Genomic DNA, 15,772 nt, shown 5'->3' with positions numbered 1-15,772 from the left:
TTAATAAGCTGAAGAGAGCCGTCATTTTTCCCAAGCAAAGTTATCGGAGCAAATCAGATTTAGCTAATAAGTTCGGGCGTAATTTCTCTATAGTGAAGCTATCGAAGCAATAAATGCAAATGTTTTTCCTAATATATCGGAATGGATCGCACTGGACTTCTCATTAAGTAGATGGTCACTGAACTTGAATATAAGGTGCAAATATGTTCTCTTTCATTAAGGTCGCCCATCATGTCCTTCTCATTGTCTACGTTATCAGGCAAAGTTTAAAGAATAGACCAGAGACCAATGCCTCGACATTGAGGCAAAAAAAAAGCAAGCAGAAGTTGTGCCTCCTGGTAACGGAAGCAATTTCAATTAATATTAGATGAATTAACCATTAAATTTTTACCTTTCCATAGTTCTCAGAATACTGCAAATGAAACTCCAGCACTTGGAAATGATTTATGTATTTCGTATTGGCCGCAGAAAATGCAACAGTTTTCGCTAATATCGCAACAAAGTCGTTATCTAAACTTGATTATGTTGTTTATTTTGCAATTATTCTTGGGCTTATCATCCCTGGCGTTCTATACTATCGGATTAACTTATATTGATGATAATTCGAAAGTCTTTGATAGTCCTGCAATGATTGGTATTACTCTGGCTGCTAAATTTTTTGGTTTAGAAAGCGGTTCTTTGCTGACTTTAAGCGTGGATGCGGCAAATCTAGGATGGTGGTTGGGTTGGATTATTATAGCACCTGCAGTCTGTATTAGTGGCATACTTTTGGCTCTATTTCCTAGAAAATTACCGCGTGATGTACATAAACTTGATAGCGGAAATAATGTGGATAACAACAGTGAAAATGAACCAGAATCTATCCCATTTATTGATGATCCAGATTACGGGGCATCAATGAAACGCTTATTTGGCAATAAATTGCTTATGTTTAATGTTGCAAGTCTCATGTTTATAAAAGGGGCAACAATAAATTACGCTTTACAAGAAGAGAAGTATTTGCAGTCAAGATTCTTCTTAGCCTACAGCGAAGAAAACGGTTTAGCACAAGAAATAAGGGCACGTTTCGTATTGCTGTTTGTTAAATCACCGGCGGCAGCGATTAGTATGATTATCGGTGGTTTAATTATATCAAAAATGAAATTAACCTCTAGGTAAGATATTTCTAGAAGGGATAATTAAGAAACAAAAAATAAACAAAAGAAAATAAAATTTTTTTGTTTTTTATAAATTTTTAGGAAAGTTGCTGCTCTGAATATAAGCATGAGTGTAAAATTGTTGATAATATTTATTGCTTTCGTGTTTATAAAATGTAACGTAGGTCCTATAGCCGGCATAACTAACGGTAAACTTCAGCAACCCTATTGCTCGAGACAATGCCTTTGCACTCCCACTACATTTTTTCCGGTCTGTCCAGAAAACTCTACAGTTACTTACTTTTCGCCCTGCTACGCAGGTTGCACTCAAAAGTCCACTATAGGCAGTATAGAGGTAATTAATTATTGATTTTTATTTAATTTTAATCTCTACTATTATGCTTACCAACAACGAGTCCACACGTATACAATTTTTCGATCCACTTCAGTATAGCGGAAACCTATGATAAAAAAATCGTCAAAATAGAGAGAATTGTATGATGAAATAATCGTAAAAGTGATCCGATTCCGTCAATTTTGAATAGTCTTCGCGTCCTTTGATCAATAAATTAAATTTTTTCAAAATATGTGGAAAATGGGTATATGTAGTTTGATGATAAAAGTACATGGGCCTATCTAAGAAAGATAGGCAGTTAGTTGGACAGACATGTGTTAAACAAATCAGAGAGCGATTCTGAGGATTTGAGTCCAGGAAATGCTACTGAATTAGATCGTGTAACAAAGAGTAGGTCTATCTCAAGTCCATCTGGCTATGGCGTATATCTGAATAAAGTTAATATACTTTACCAGAAATGATGCCAGATATGAATATAAAATTTATCACAATCATCTGGCAGAGTTACATTGGCGTCTCGCATCCGCCTGATAAATTTACACTTAATTCAAGAGTTTTCAGTTTTTTAAGGGGCAAGATATTCGAGATTCGCCATAAATTGATTTTTATGGTCGGAAAGGAATGAGGAAAGAGGATGAAAGAAAGAAATGGCGATTATGGTTACGTCTTTACAAACTGACCACTCGCTGTAGCTACAATCAAAGTAAACTCTACCGTACTAATATTTGAACGCGCGACCGCTGACTTGGTAGTCGCGATTCTCGCCTACTCGGCTATTCATGCTGTTAAGATTATTTTCATTACTCTTTAAAGATTTATGAAGGCTGCAGTTGTGGCGGAACCGACAACTATGATATGAATATTGACCATTCGCTGAGGGCAACTGAAGGAGCTTGCAGCGCCGAACGATGTGATAAAATGTTGGTGATCTTTCAAGTATTGAGCGTTTCAATGGCCGTAATATTTGGCATGACAACTATTGGCAAAATTATTATCACCCTGCGTAGCGTCTTGCCACAGGATAAAGGCATAGCATTGGCTGTTGAAATAACTTTCGTCGGCTTATTCGCGTTTATACCTGCTCATCTAGCTTACGATTTAGTAACACGTACGTAAAAGATTCTGATAACTTTAGGTAGAAAAATTTAAAGATTTTATCATCTCTCTCCTTATAGGTACCACTTGCCTATACTGGGCTCCCCATTACGCTCGTTGCTTGTTACATGAGACACCGAAACATGGCAACATTTTAAATATTTTATCGGCTTCTCTTATTGCCATCGGCATTTTATTTGATATTTTGGTTTACTTGTATCTAAAAGGTTTAAATGTTTACAATAATAACGTCACAGACTACAATTACAATTCTTCTCTATACTCAGCCATACCTGTTGCTGAGGAGCGGAGCATTGCAAAAACTGTTACGGCCAGTAGTACTATTAGTCCTACTGCAACTCTATCTACAACTCTATCTGGTACGTCAACAGTGCAACCAGCCGTTCGATCCGAACCAAATCCAGAAATTACAGTTTTCCGTCAAACTAGCTCTGTAACGGATTCCACGACTGGTGATAATAATAGCATCGTAGAAGTTTCATCGTCTGGCGTTACTTACGCTCAGATTGTGTTTCCTTCCAAATCACGTAATTCGGACAAAGATCCCCAACGTTTTGCGGTACGGGCCGATGTACCTTTGCATTATTTAACCATTGATGACGTTCGCTCTCCAATGGACAATCTACAATCCTTCAATCCTAATCGTACGCAAGTTCGGAACAAGGAAAAAGAAATTAATAGCAGCGCAGTTAATAATTCGTTAATTACTGAAAGGAAAAATTCCTCCAAGGCATTGGAAACGGATATCGATGCCATCAGACCTCAAAGTCCCGAGACTGAATTGTAAAAAATATCTCTTAATTAAGATAGCACATAGTCAAAAGTACCGCCTGCCAGTAAAGGGCAGTTTTGTATATTTTTTATATTTTATAAATAAATTCAAAATAAAATTAAACACAAATATGTTGATAAGAAAGAAAAATGTGGAGGGATTTATGCAGAAAATTATAATAGGATAAGGCCGACCCTTAAGTGACCTTGTCGGTTTAGTTTCGTGATAAAATTCCAAAATTTATAGCTTGTTATACCCACCACAAAAGGCTGGGGGAGATACTCATTCTGTCACAAAAGGAAGCTTGAGCGGCCCTCCAAAATACATTTTGATAAGCATAAAATTCTGAATTGATTAAGCCATGTATGTTCGTATGTTTGCCTGCACAGTGTGCGTCGTTTCCACTCTTATCGTCGCAAAAATGAAAATATTGACTTCAAATTCCGTAGGTTCGTAGTGAAAATGGGCCAAAATTAGTAGGGGCATGAGCCTGCAGTGAAGCGTTAACTGAACGCAAGTCCGCTTTTCTAAACAAAAATTTGTGGGTTTTTGCTCATTACAGATCATAAAAGATAGAAGGCTAAATTTTTCGAGATTCATTTTACGAAATACTCGGTAAAAATGGATGAAAATGGAAATGGAAACAGAGGATATATCTTTATGTTGCATACATCCGCAAAAACTTAATATATAGTTTAGGGTATAATAACTATGAATTAATAAAATTCAAAAATTATTTTCGGTGCCTTATCCTATTGGCGATATAAAATATCAAAAAGAACAACTGAATATCGAAGTAACGAAAAAACTTCTGGCAAAAAATGGAAATATTGAATTATCAGAAGCCGCTTAACAAATTTCGTGACATTCAATTATTTATTTGTATTTTCCTTACAATGCAATAAAACTCTAGTTTACATTGTATTTAACTTTAAAACTTTGATATTTCTTTAATAGATTTGAAGTTTTTCACCAACATTTTTTTTTCAAATTTAACATTTTGTTTGTTTATTTACTTACTTCTCTTCCTCTTCTTTGCATTATTTTGTTATATATACAGCAATGATATCACAATAGAGTTGAAATGTAATTCGAAACAAAACCAATGCAGACCCAACGTCCTAAAAAGCAACCGTTTTGTTTTCGCGTTTCGTAGTGTAAGACAGCTCGATAACAAAAACGGTAACCCTATCCCTGATTTCATATAGTAACCAAAAAATTCGAGAAGTATTCTATAAAATCTTTATAAAAACTAAACCTAGTGAACACTTTTCTTAGACTTAATCGACTCTTGATCGTTGGCTTGATGATTGACTTGACGATCAGTTTTTATAGAGTATATTTGGCACACAAACCGAGGTCCTATTGAAAACATATTCAGTTATCAGTTTAAGTGAAGTTTGGATAGCTTATTTGTGATTTTAACAACTGCGCAGGCGAAAGACTAAGGAGATGAATTGATGTCGTATATGCTCACTTTATTAGATATCAGATGAGTTGAAAAAATGGTAAATAATAATTAATAAATAATAATTGATCGAGTTTCCTTCCATATCTTGGCTTATGAGCTTCTTATTTTATTTTACGCTAAATAGCGGACCGCTTATCTGGGCTTAGTAAAAATCGCATCTGCCTATCCATGTTCAATACTAAGTTAGGTTAAGCAAGATTACATCGAAATAGGGATGAAAAAAATTGGTTTTTTATATTCTGTCCCTCTTGTGGTGCGGAATGTATTAGGTTTATACGCTTGCAATATCCAGAATGACTTGAGATAGATCCATTTTTTATTATGCTGAGTTTGTATCTCCGCCGGGCCATGTGTACTTCTGCTCAACCCACAGGTCATAATTTAGGAGTTATTTTAATGAAATTTGTTGCACCGATGTATTTTGGCCCAGGGACAAACGCTGTTTAAAATGCCTCGGATCGGACCGTTTTTTTCTTTCGCTCCGCGTATAACGCTTTGTCTTTCTAAATCGTTAAAGGAAAATATATTGTAATTTTTAGAATTTGACGACAATTATCGGTTAGTATTCGGTTACGATTTCAGCATTGGTCTGAAAAAAATTTGGATTTAATGGAGCAGTTTTCTGACAGCTCTTGACGAATCTTTATAAGGTAAAACTCTTTGATGGCATAAAAATTAACCTTACCGAACTTGGACCTCTTAGGTCTATTTTTTGGAAAATGAAAAATAAGGCTTTATATGCCAAGAAGATCTGATTATTAACATTTTATATTGAAAATTTGTTCTTGATAAATGAATCATATTTGGATCATTGGTTTTGGATCACATAGATCTATTTGTTGGACGGTACCATACACAGGAGTTCTCATGGAAGCAAACCATTCTATGGGCACAAAGTTAAATTTGTAGTTTGGACAGAGGCAACTGAAAAGTACAAAAAACTTTTTTAAGTACACAAGTTTGCTGAATTTAGATCGAATTGCTACATCTAAATATACTCCAGGGCTTTCGTGACAATTACGCAATTTACATAAACATAATGTATACTTTTTGATGTACTATTAAGCAAAATGGTGGAAGGATATCGAATGACCTTACTTGGTTCTTATAATGTTATAGTATTTAGTAAAGAGTCTAGGAGAGATTAGACATCTCTGAGGTTCCTAAAAATGATCTAATGATTATATAACAACACTCATGTGACTTACCCTTGCTTGTTTCCTTAATAATTTGCACTTATTCTAGATAGAAATGTAAGCCCGTAATCGGCTCTAGTTACTTTATATCGATTCAAAAGCTTCGGGATACTACCTCAAGGCTGGCTGTGAATTAAGTCATAACTCAAAGCGAAAGTTATAATAAATAAATTTAACAAATTGTAAAAATTATAATAAAACGATTTTTATTAATTTTGTTACTTTTATATAATAAAATTTTAAAAAATGTTATATAAAATGAAATCATAATAAACATTAGGAAAATGATGAAACTGAGAAAATGGTCTTAATATACGTTTAACATGTAAAAAATTTTTTTAAAAATATAAAAAATTACAAAATTATATATTTAAACTACTCTTTATAGGAAACTGATACACAAATGAAAAACAAAATAAAAAAAAAAATACAAAAAACATATACTTTTTCTTTAAAGACTAGTTAGTGAATTCTTAAATTCCCAAAGGTGCTAATGAATCGATAAGCGTTTAGAAAGTTCTAAAAAAAAAAAAAAATAATAATAATAAATAAATAAAAATAAGATAAACAGTTTATAGCGGTTTTCTGTTTTAGTTTCAGCTTTTTTGTTTTCTCTTTATTTTCATATTTTTAATAATAAATGTTTTAATTAGTTTTCTCCTTTAATTTTTACTGTATTCAATACTTGCTCTTGCACATGATGTAATAATAAATTTTACAGACATTCCTTTATTTGTATATTCAAGATACTGATTACAGTTAACCATAATATATATATATATATACATACATATATATACATATACATATATATATATATATATATATATATGAATTTTATTTGCAAAATATTTTTGTCCTTTCAGTAGACATTGTTTAGATTACTTGACGAAAATGTTACGCTTAAGATTTCTAATAGGTATTTTATATATATATATGTATATGTAAATTTAAATATACTTTACATTTTAAATTTATAGATCAGACGTTCGTTACTTTTTACATTCATTTAATATTTTCTTTCATTTTTATTTATTTATTATTATATTGATGAATGAAATTTTTGATATTCACGTGCATCGTTTTAATCGATTCATTCATTGAGCGTTTTTCATTTCTGTTTTTTTTTTTTTTTTTTTTCTTTTAATATTAGACTAACTTATGGATGAGTCAGAGGAGGAGTTCGTTTAACACTTATCGACTAATATAAACATATAAATTTACATATTAAATTAGGGATTGTATGAATGTGTATAGATTTAAAATTATATATATATATATATATAAGTAAGAGCAAGATAATAATAATAATAATAATAATAAAAGAAATATAATTCAGATACCAGCTAAACTTATTAAACTAAATAATGGAACTTTGAATTTTTGTGGAAGCTGTTTTTTTTTATTTTTATATTATTATTAATTCAATTATTATTAACAACAGCGATTTTCTCTTTCTTTCTTTTTTCATAGATTGTCGTTTAGTTTTCATTTCTATAAAATTTAGAGTAAAAACATTTGTAAAAATTTCCCTTTATTAAATCATGACGTTTTTATTATACAAATTTTAGTTTTCAAATTTTATTTAAAAACAAACAAAAAGAAAATTATATTCACCTGAGGCGAACTTTTGATACCCATAGCCATGCCATATATAAATGTCGTTTTCATTTTTGTTCAAAATTTTTGCCCAATCAAAGGGAATAATTTAGCGGAAGGACTGACACTAAAGCAACAAAGTCGAAAATGTTTCCCGTAAATTCAATTTTAACAAGTGGCAGAATCTACGGACGAGCACAAACAAATCGACGTCGAGTCTTAAGCTGCTTTAGAAGGCTTAGAGAAGATCCTCCTCTAACTTGGTTCGGTTACGGTTATGGATATTATCATTGTCAATTATTTTTTTTCAATACCTTGAAATAGTCTTTAATGTTTTTTTTGTTTACGTATTTTATATAAAGCTTAAAGATTTTTAATAATAAAAAATATTATTAAAATGAAATAAAAATAAAATTATAAACAATTTGAAACAATATTTTCTTTTATTATTATTAAAGATTTTTTTCAAAGACTTGAAAACATTAAAATATAACAACAGGTTAATTAAAGATTAATGAGTTTCTCTCGCCCTTGGGAAAAAGCTATGAAAAACGTAACATTAACATAGTTTGAATTATGCAGCCTACTGTACATCTTGCCACGCATATCTTTTCATTTCTTTTTCTCTCTAAGCAATGTTTCTTCTCTAAACGTGGAAGGATATTCAAGGCGAAAGTATTAATAAGTTGATAGGACGCACATTTAGCATAAAGTCTTACGAAAAACGAGAAAAGTGAAAAAACTCTGGGTTCACTGCATTTCGTTTTTTATCTCTAAAAAAATAATACTTTTATAGAGCAGAAGCTTCTTAGTTTCTCTTCTTACTGGTCATCTTTGAAACTGCCCCTTTCACCATTTTGCATTCCATATAGAGTCTTCCTACGATCTTGGAGATGTGACTTAATTTTTCTTATTCCCAGAACGCAATTGAGGAGAAATGTCTTTATCTAACATTTATTATTCAGCATTCGAGCTCAAAAGCGTACAGAAGATGTCCGAAGTGCAACTATACAATTGTGAAGGGATGTTAATAATCAGTGAGCGCCGACTGGATTTCGGTCTAGAATAACGTCCACAGGATTAGAAGAAAAATGCAAAAGTGTATAGAGAGCGTCTACCGAATATTTTTGAGAGATTTATTAGTTGCTGAACAAGGCTTGGTTGTTAAATTTTGAGCGACAAATTTCACTTCCCTTCATTCTTAGCTTTGGTTTGCAATGCGAAAGTATAAAAGGAAGTGGCAGTTGAAGGAACTTTAGCCATTGCATGACAATTTTGTCGAATTGTCAGCCGATTGAAACCGCTGGACGAATAATCTTTACAGCTTTTTGTTTGAAGAGAATATGCGAGAGGATAAAGGGGCTTCGCTTCTATTTCTATCTAAGCTAAGAGACAATATACTCATCCCGCAAGTACTAAATAAGCCAACTACTTGCTGAACAGGTCTAGCTACTAAATTTAGCAGAGAAAAAAGCCGTTTTATTTATGATGTTTTAAGCAAGGGAACGATAATAAATTTATAGTGCTGTAGTAAAACACCATCGCAGTTGTAAATTTATGAAAAAGAAAAAATTTTTTTTTCTTTTCGTTCTTACGCGAGATCTTCAAGATTTGCTCGGTTCTAAATGCAGGCAAAAAGAGAACTCTTCAAACCTATTCAAGCGTTTGGAAATGTTTACCTTCTTTACAATGGACTGCGAAGAATGTGATTGTCTCTGACCCAGCTTTTTAAGGATTGACAATTAATCTCCCACATTTTAAAGATTTGGACAAGTGATTTCAAGATTTCATTGACCCAAGAGCCAAGCCAATAAGTCATAATTCATTCTAGTCAAAGATTTAGCAAAGTCTTTGACTTTACAAGCCAAGAATTCATTTTCCAAGTTTGAACAATCTGAGAAGTTTTTAATAGAAAGAAGAAAACTGAGAGAAAGAAAGGGAAAGAGAAAGGACAGAAAGAAATATCCAATCTTTAGTCAGTGATAATGTGGAAAGCATTTCAGCTTTAAGTGATTCAAGCTTAATTCTTGAGTAGTGATAGATGAAAAGGTTCTTTTCTTAAACTTCTCGTTCCGTCGTTTGATTTACAAACAGATTAACAGTCCTTAGACAATTGGAGTCTCTGTAGGACTTATAAGACGGGTATACACACATACACACACAAATTTTACTTTTTCATTATTTATATATCATATAGTGGAACTTTATTTAAGATTTCTTTCTTTTCAGCTATAAATTTATTAAATCTGTACTTAATGAGGTTTGGGTTTTGTTTTTTGTTTTCTTTTTTTAACTTAAAAACTAGAGAAAAAATCTATTGATATTATATATAACACACTTAGATAAGTGAAAGTATTAAAAAAAAAAAAAAAAAAAAAAAAAAAAAAAAAAAAAAAAAAAAAAACAGTATAAATATAATCATAAGAATAATAAAAGAAAAAGTCTTTGAAAAAAATCTTACAACAGATTTTTTCTTTTATAAATAGAAAATAAAAAAAGTATTTATAAAAAACAAAGATATTAAAGAGAAAATAATTACATTGTAGCACTTTACGTGTCTGAAAGGGTCTTTATTATATGGTACTGGTTACTATTTATTATTAATTTTATTATTTGTTCTTTTTTTTTATATATGTAGATATGACTATTATATATTTACAAAGAGTTTTTATAATTTTATAAATTTAGTTTTCAAGAATTTCTTTACAAAAATACAGTTTAAAAATGATAGAATTTTTTTTTGCGTTAATATTTTATTTCTTTATTTCTTTTTTTTTGTTGTCATTTATATATCATTTTTTGACTTGATTGTGTGTATAAGTGTTTTATGACATTCTTTTATTGCCTTTTTCCAGGTGAATATTATTTGTGTTTCATTTCGTTTTTTTTTATATATAATTTTATTTATATTTATTTATTTATTTATTTTTTACTAAGAAAGTCAATGCAGAGCAAATTATCACAATATTTTTCTTTCTGCTTTTGTTTTGTTTTTTTTTTTTGTTGTTTTCTTTTTTGTTTTTTTTTTTTGTCAGCAATTTGTAAAAAGAAAAAATTTCAAATAAAATTCAAATGAAAAACAATTTTTTGGCTTCTGTGGCAGAAATCTAATTTTAAAATAAGATCATCTTGGAAAAATCTAAATACTTCTGAAAAAGTACATTAATTTTTTATTTTTTATATCAATCATATTTTTATAGATTTCTCTCTCATATTAGAAAAAAGAATTTTTTTTCTTAAATTTATACACATCTTTCTCTCTTTTTTCTCATTTTATTAAATTTCTTTTTTGTTTTTTTTTTCTTTTTTTTTTTAATATTTATAAATGTGAAGGAAAAAACTACAATTTAAAATTTTTCTTTTTGATTTTTATACGTTCTTCTAATCAAAATTTATCAAGTTTGAGAGCAAGGGGCAGAAATAAATTGTTATATATACAGGGCTTGGGAATTTTTTGACTGCAACTTAAGGTTATATCACAAATGAAACGCGTCGCGCAGTCACTAAATGATTCAGTTTTTAGGTCAAAGTATTTAACGTTTTTTTTTTACACAGCAATGAACAGTTTTGAACTCTTCAAGAGTCCAACTTAATGGTTCTTTTGTTTACTTGAAAAAAAAGAAAATTAAAAGAAAAAGCAAACATTTGTTCCAAAAGTGAAAAATAAATAAAAATTTGTACTATTTTGAAAAATGTATGAACAAATTTGGAAGAAGAGCGAGAAAATATCATTGGACAAAGAAAAGTGAACGATTTTTTCCCCGGACGAAATGAAACGACGTTATACAGAACTATGAGTCGCGGTTCTCTTTGATTCTTTGCTATTCTTGCTATTCATCTTGATTCACATTTTCTTTCTTTTTTTTTTTAACCAACACCGGAAGCAGCCCTTCGGCTATTACCTCAAAAAAAAAAAAAAGAGTTAATCGGCGGTGCTTTAATGTTGCTTTACTTTGCTTTGCTTATGAAGGAAAAAGTTTTATTTTAAGTTTGTTTCAACAAAATTTACTCTTCTTTCGTTTACATATTTGTGTGACTTGTTATTATTCTCTTTTGCTTGTCTTTACTTTCCCCATTATCATTGGTTTATATATTTTTTTATTTTGCTTGATGCACACAAACAAAAGATAATTAAAATCTTTTCACTAAACTTTTTATGCTCTTGTTTTTGTTTTCAAATTTATTGCTCTTTAAATACTCTAACGTCCATTCACTCACATCCTTTCTGTTCTTTAAGCTTTGGGTTTGTGTGTGTAGTATATTTAGTTGGTTTCTTTTAAAAAAACACCTACAATTCTCTGTAGAATTTGTTTGTAATCAATTTACAAAATATATTAAAAAAAAAAAAAAAAACTTAAGACATCGGGCCATTGGTGTTGCCTGCTGTTACCACCGAGCCTGTTGCGGTTCCGTTACTAGCATTATTGGCCTCACTTGTATTATTTGCATTATTTGATTGGCCACTGTTTGCTATATTTTGATTCTCAGCTACTGGTGCTGCGGCTGCGGTTGGAGTAGCTGAGCCACTACCTTCGGCAGTGGCTGCTGAACCATTGCTGTTGCTAATATTGTTTGGGGCGACTTGATTATTAGCATTTGATGCATTGTTTGCAGCCACATTCTGTGCTGTAACTGTTGCTGGTGTTCCTGCTGCCGCTGCCACCGCAGCCGCTGTGGATGGTGGTGGTTGTGGTGGTGCTGTTATCATATTATTGCCGGCTGTTTGTCCACTGCCTGCAATCTGCAATTGTGTTTGCATCTGCAATTGTTGTAATGTCTCCTGTGATATATTTGCCTTCAATAAGGTATTCTCAACTTCCAATTGATTAATTTTATCCATAAGTTCCGAAATTTTCTCTTTCAATACCTCAACCTCCTCACGTACAGCTATCATCAAATGGGATTTAACGAGATCCTGAAAATAATCCAATGAACGATGGTTTATATTTAGTTTCACTTTGCTATTTTAAGGATGAAATACACGTATCAAACTCTTTGGATCTAACTCTTCAAAAAAGAGTAAAAATTTGATAACAAATTATTTATTAAAAAATTTCTCAACAAAAATATGCAAATCTTATGGCTTTGGCTGCACTGTTAATAATATTTATTATGGTTTATACGTTACGTATATGAAAATAATGTAAAAAAACAAACATCGCTGCTAGAATTTCACTATTCTGCTGTATTTTCTCCCATCAACATTAACAGAGCTGTAAATAAATGTTGAGAGTTCTTGTACGACATCTGCAGAGCATCATAGTTCTTTGCAGAATGTTATCAGTTTAACACCGGACGAAAATTAGTTTGGGTAGATATATTATAATTAATATTTTGAACGGAAATATTTAATAATATATGAAATGAAATATTTAATAATATAGGAAATTTAAAGATAAGGAAAACGCTAAAGGAATCTATCAACCTCATTGACCTGCAAACTTTGGACAAGAACCAAGAATCGTACAGAAAATGATTTACAAGAATTCGCCTTTGCGTTCTGCTAAATTTGTTTCTAAAAGACTATCAGAAATCGAAAAACTTCTCCGCCATACACCAAACAGAGAGAGAGAGTAAGAGAAGAAAAAGATTTTACAGATTTTAAACTTCTCCTGGTGATTATGATGATGATACTCACTGTCATAATATACTAATAAATTCCCTTAATATTTATATAGATTCGACTGCTGAACTTGGTAAAGATTTAATAATGGATAGACGACAAACAAAACTAACAATCAACCATTCAATGCCTAACGTTAAGCGAGGCTTTTGTCCACTTTCGTCATTTGTTCTTCATATTTACACTACAGAGAGCCAACAACCACAAGCCAGCCAAGCACAAAACATGTAACACATGATGTAAATCTATGCAAGCTTGAAGCTTGAGTAAGCACTTTAAATAATATGCCAACAAAGTGTACATGGTTATAAGTAGATTATAGCTAGCGTGTTATTTTTCAATAGAATACAAAAAAAAAAAGCAAAAAAAAAAAGGTAAACACGAAAGAACGCAAGTGACATCAACTCACTCAATGTGTTTGCGTGAAATGCAAATGATATATAATTTCAATGTCAATGCCTTTTTTCACATGTTAATTAAAGTGAATTTAAAGGTCTCTAGTAAAGTGAAAAGAATGGGTTTTTTTTTCTTTTTGTTGATTGTTTATATGATTTTCTAATAAAAATGAATACATAAAGAAACGAAAAACTCGATGGTGATTTCATGTTCTCTTAGATGTAAAAAAAGAATTTTTTTTTCCTCTTTACCCACCACCCAACACTGAGAAAATATTGATTTTCTTTTTTCACAATCTTTACAATATTTGACAGGAAGTATCGCAGGATCCCATAGTCAATACTAAACTTTGAATCAGCCCTTGTCAGTAGTGTAAATTCTACATATATTAAAGGTTTTTGTTCATTGCTCATATAAAGCGATATAAAAAGCTTAACGGATGATCATAGCGGACTTGTAGCAAAATGGAACCATTCAACACGCCCTTCAAATCCAAATTTCCTTTTTTTTTTCTAAGGTAAAAGTAATGGGTATAAAAGTCCGTTAATTGTGTATGTTAGAGTGTGCAAAGAGAGGGGGGTGAGGTAGATATATGAAAATTATTATCCATATAATATGATAGATAAAAGCTTAGCCGAAGCTTTATTTAAAAGGTATGTGTAAGTAAGTAACTCAGCACAACATGCATATATAGTTTTTTATCAATACAGTGAATCGAAAATTCTATGAATCATCATGAGACTTGAAAAAAAAAAAAACAATGTGATAGTGTTTTGCTTCTTTTGTTTTATTATACAACGAACAATGAAAGACTCGTTCATATTGACACAAGTGTTACGACTTTGAGAATGCGAATACTACTATGATAATATCAGGAGATATGCAAAACTATTTTAATGATTTTTAATGAAATATTTTAAGGATTTGCCCGCCTTCTTAAAGAGTTTGCATAAATTATTTCTAATATTTGTTTATGAGAATTGCGTGTTTTTAATATTGGAGGATTTTTTTCAAATCTCTCGATTCATTCATATGACAAGATATCTTTTTATTATCGTAATTTTATTTATTATGTAATGAAATGTTTAGTAGGTTTGCTGAAGCGAATTTCCTTTCTGTTCTGTGCTTGTCTTCACATCCTTCTTAGAGAACATGAAAGAAAAAGCTTTCCTCATTGTCTTTCCCTATTGTTTTAGCGCGTAGGTATGTCATATAGCAGCAATCATAAGCGCCGGAGGCATTGAGAAACGAAGGGGGATCTCGTTGAAATTTCTTTCTTGCCTTGTATATAAAATAATTTTCTAAAATTTCATTGAACATAATAGTCATGAGCTTCACGCAGTGAAACAGCCATAAGGTCAATCAATTATCATCACATCACAAGCGTATGCACAAAAAAACACTTGAAACTTTCACCTTTAATTGTTTATTGTCATACAATTAAATTATGAATATTTTAGGCGCAGCAAACCTCGGTGACCAATGATAATAGAATTTTTATAGAACAATGAAAAAAAGTCATGATGACTGACTTATAATGAATTTTGAATACCTATCCATCTACGTTTTTCGTTTAGCAAGGACGAGTTGGCTAACTAAACCGAGGACACTTGCCCACCGTATCTAAAAGCAAGTATTTGTGGAAAATTTTTCATATTACTCGCGATTGCAGGTCGAACACCTCAGTTGCTGCGGCTGTGCCTCTTGAAAAATAAGGTCCTCGCTAAATATCTATACATGTATATGTCTATATGTATATGTTTATATGTATGAACGTATGTGTGTATGTGCATATATATATATATTATAGATTTTTGGCGACTTTCGCAATCGAAATAAGAGGTGATTAACAGTTGCACAAGCCTGCCAATCTTAGAGCTCCTACATTTATGGATGGCTCAAGGCATCACAATCCTGTTATATTCAATCGATGTTGTAAAGTTTTTGTATCTGTGCATTCAAGCTTTCCATCTAAAAACTTTGCTTTTTTGAGAATTACAACAACAATGAACGGAAGGATGGGATGAAATAGATGGATCGCAATATTTATCAAGAAATATCAATTTTTTTTGATATCCCAGAGTCCGTAACGTACAAACCTAACGATA

General features: G+C 31.2%; 2 protein-coding genes across 3 annotated transcripts in view; one reads left to right on the top strand and one right to left on the bottom strand.

Moving 5' to 3' along the window:
- The window catches only part of LOC119635405 (solute carrier organic anion transporter family member 1A1), a 5,928-nt gene extending 2,534 nt beyond the window's left edge, over positions 1-3,394 (top strand). The window contains exons 4-8 of the mRNA XM_038030215.1: positions 402-1,154; positions 1,239-1,491; positions 2,305-2,599; positions 2,667-2,813; positions 2,874-3,394. Coding sequence (XP_037886143.1) covers positions 402-1,154; positions 1,239-1,491; positions 2,305-2,599; positions 2,667-2,813; positions 2,874-3,394 — 1,969 coding nt within the window. The remainder of the gene's footprint in view (positions 1-401; positions 1,155-1,238; positions 1,492-2,304; positions 2,600-2,666; positions 2,814-2,873) is intronic.
- Positions 3,395-11,107: 7,713 nt separating this feature from the next.
- The window catches only part of LOC119635341 (protein bunched, class 2/F/G isoform), a 218,325-nt gene continuing 213,660 nt past the window's right edge, over positions 11,108-15,772 (bottom strand). For both annotated transcript variants that reach the window (XM_038030120.1, XM_038030121.1), the window contains one exon: positions 11,108-12,560. In XM_038030120.1, coding sequence (XP_037886048.1) covers positions 12,000-12,560 — 561 coding nt within the window. In that variant the 3' untranslated portion in view covers positions 11,108-11,999. The remainder of the gene's footprint in view (positions 12,561-15,772) is intronic.

This window comes from Glossina fuscipes, unplaced genomic scaffold, assembly GCF_014805625.2.
Source record: "Glossina fuscipes isolate IAEA_lab_2018 unplaced genomic scaffold, Yale_Gfus_2 26, whole genome shotgun sequence".
Lineage (NCBI taxonomy): Eukaryota > Metazoa > Arthropoda > Insecta > Diptera > Glossinidae > Glossina > Glossina fuscipes.
Note: the sequence above shows the minus strand (reverse complement) of the source record. Positions and strands in the feature narration are given on the sequence as shown.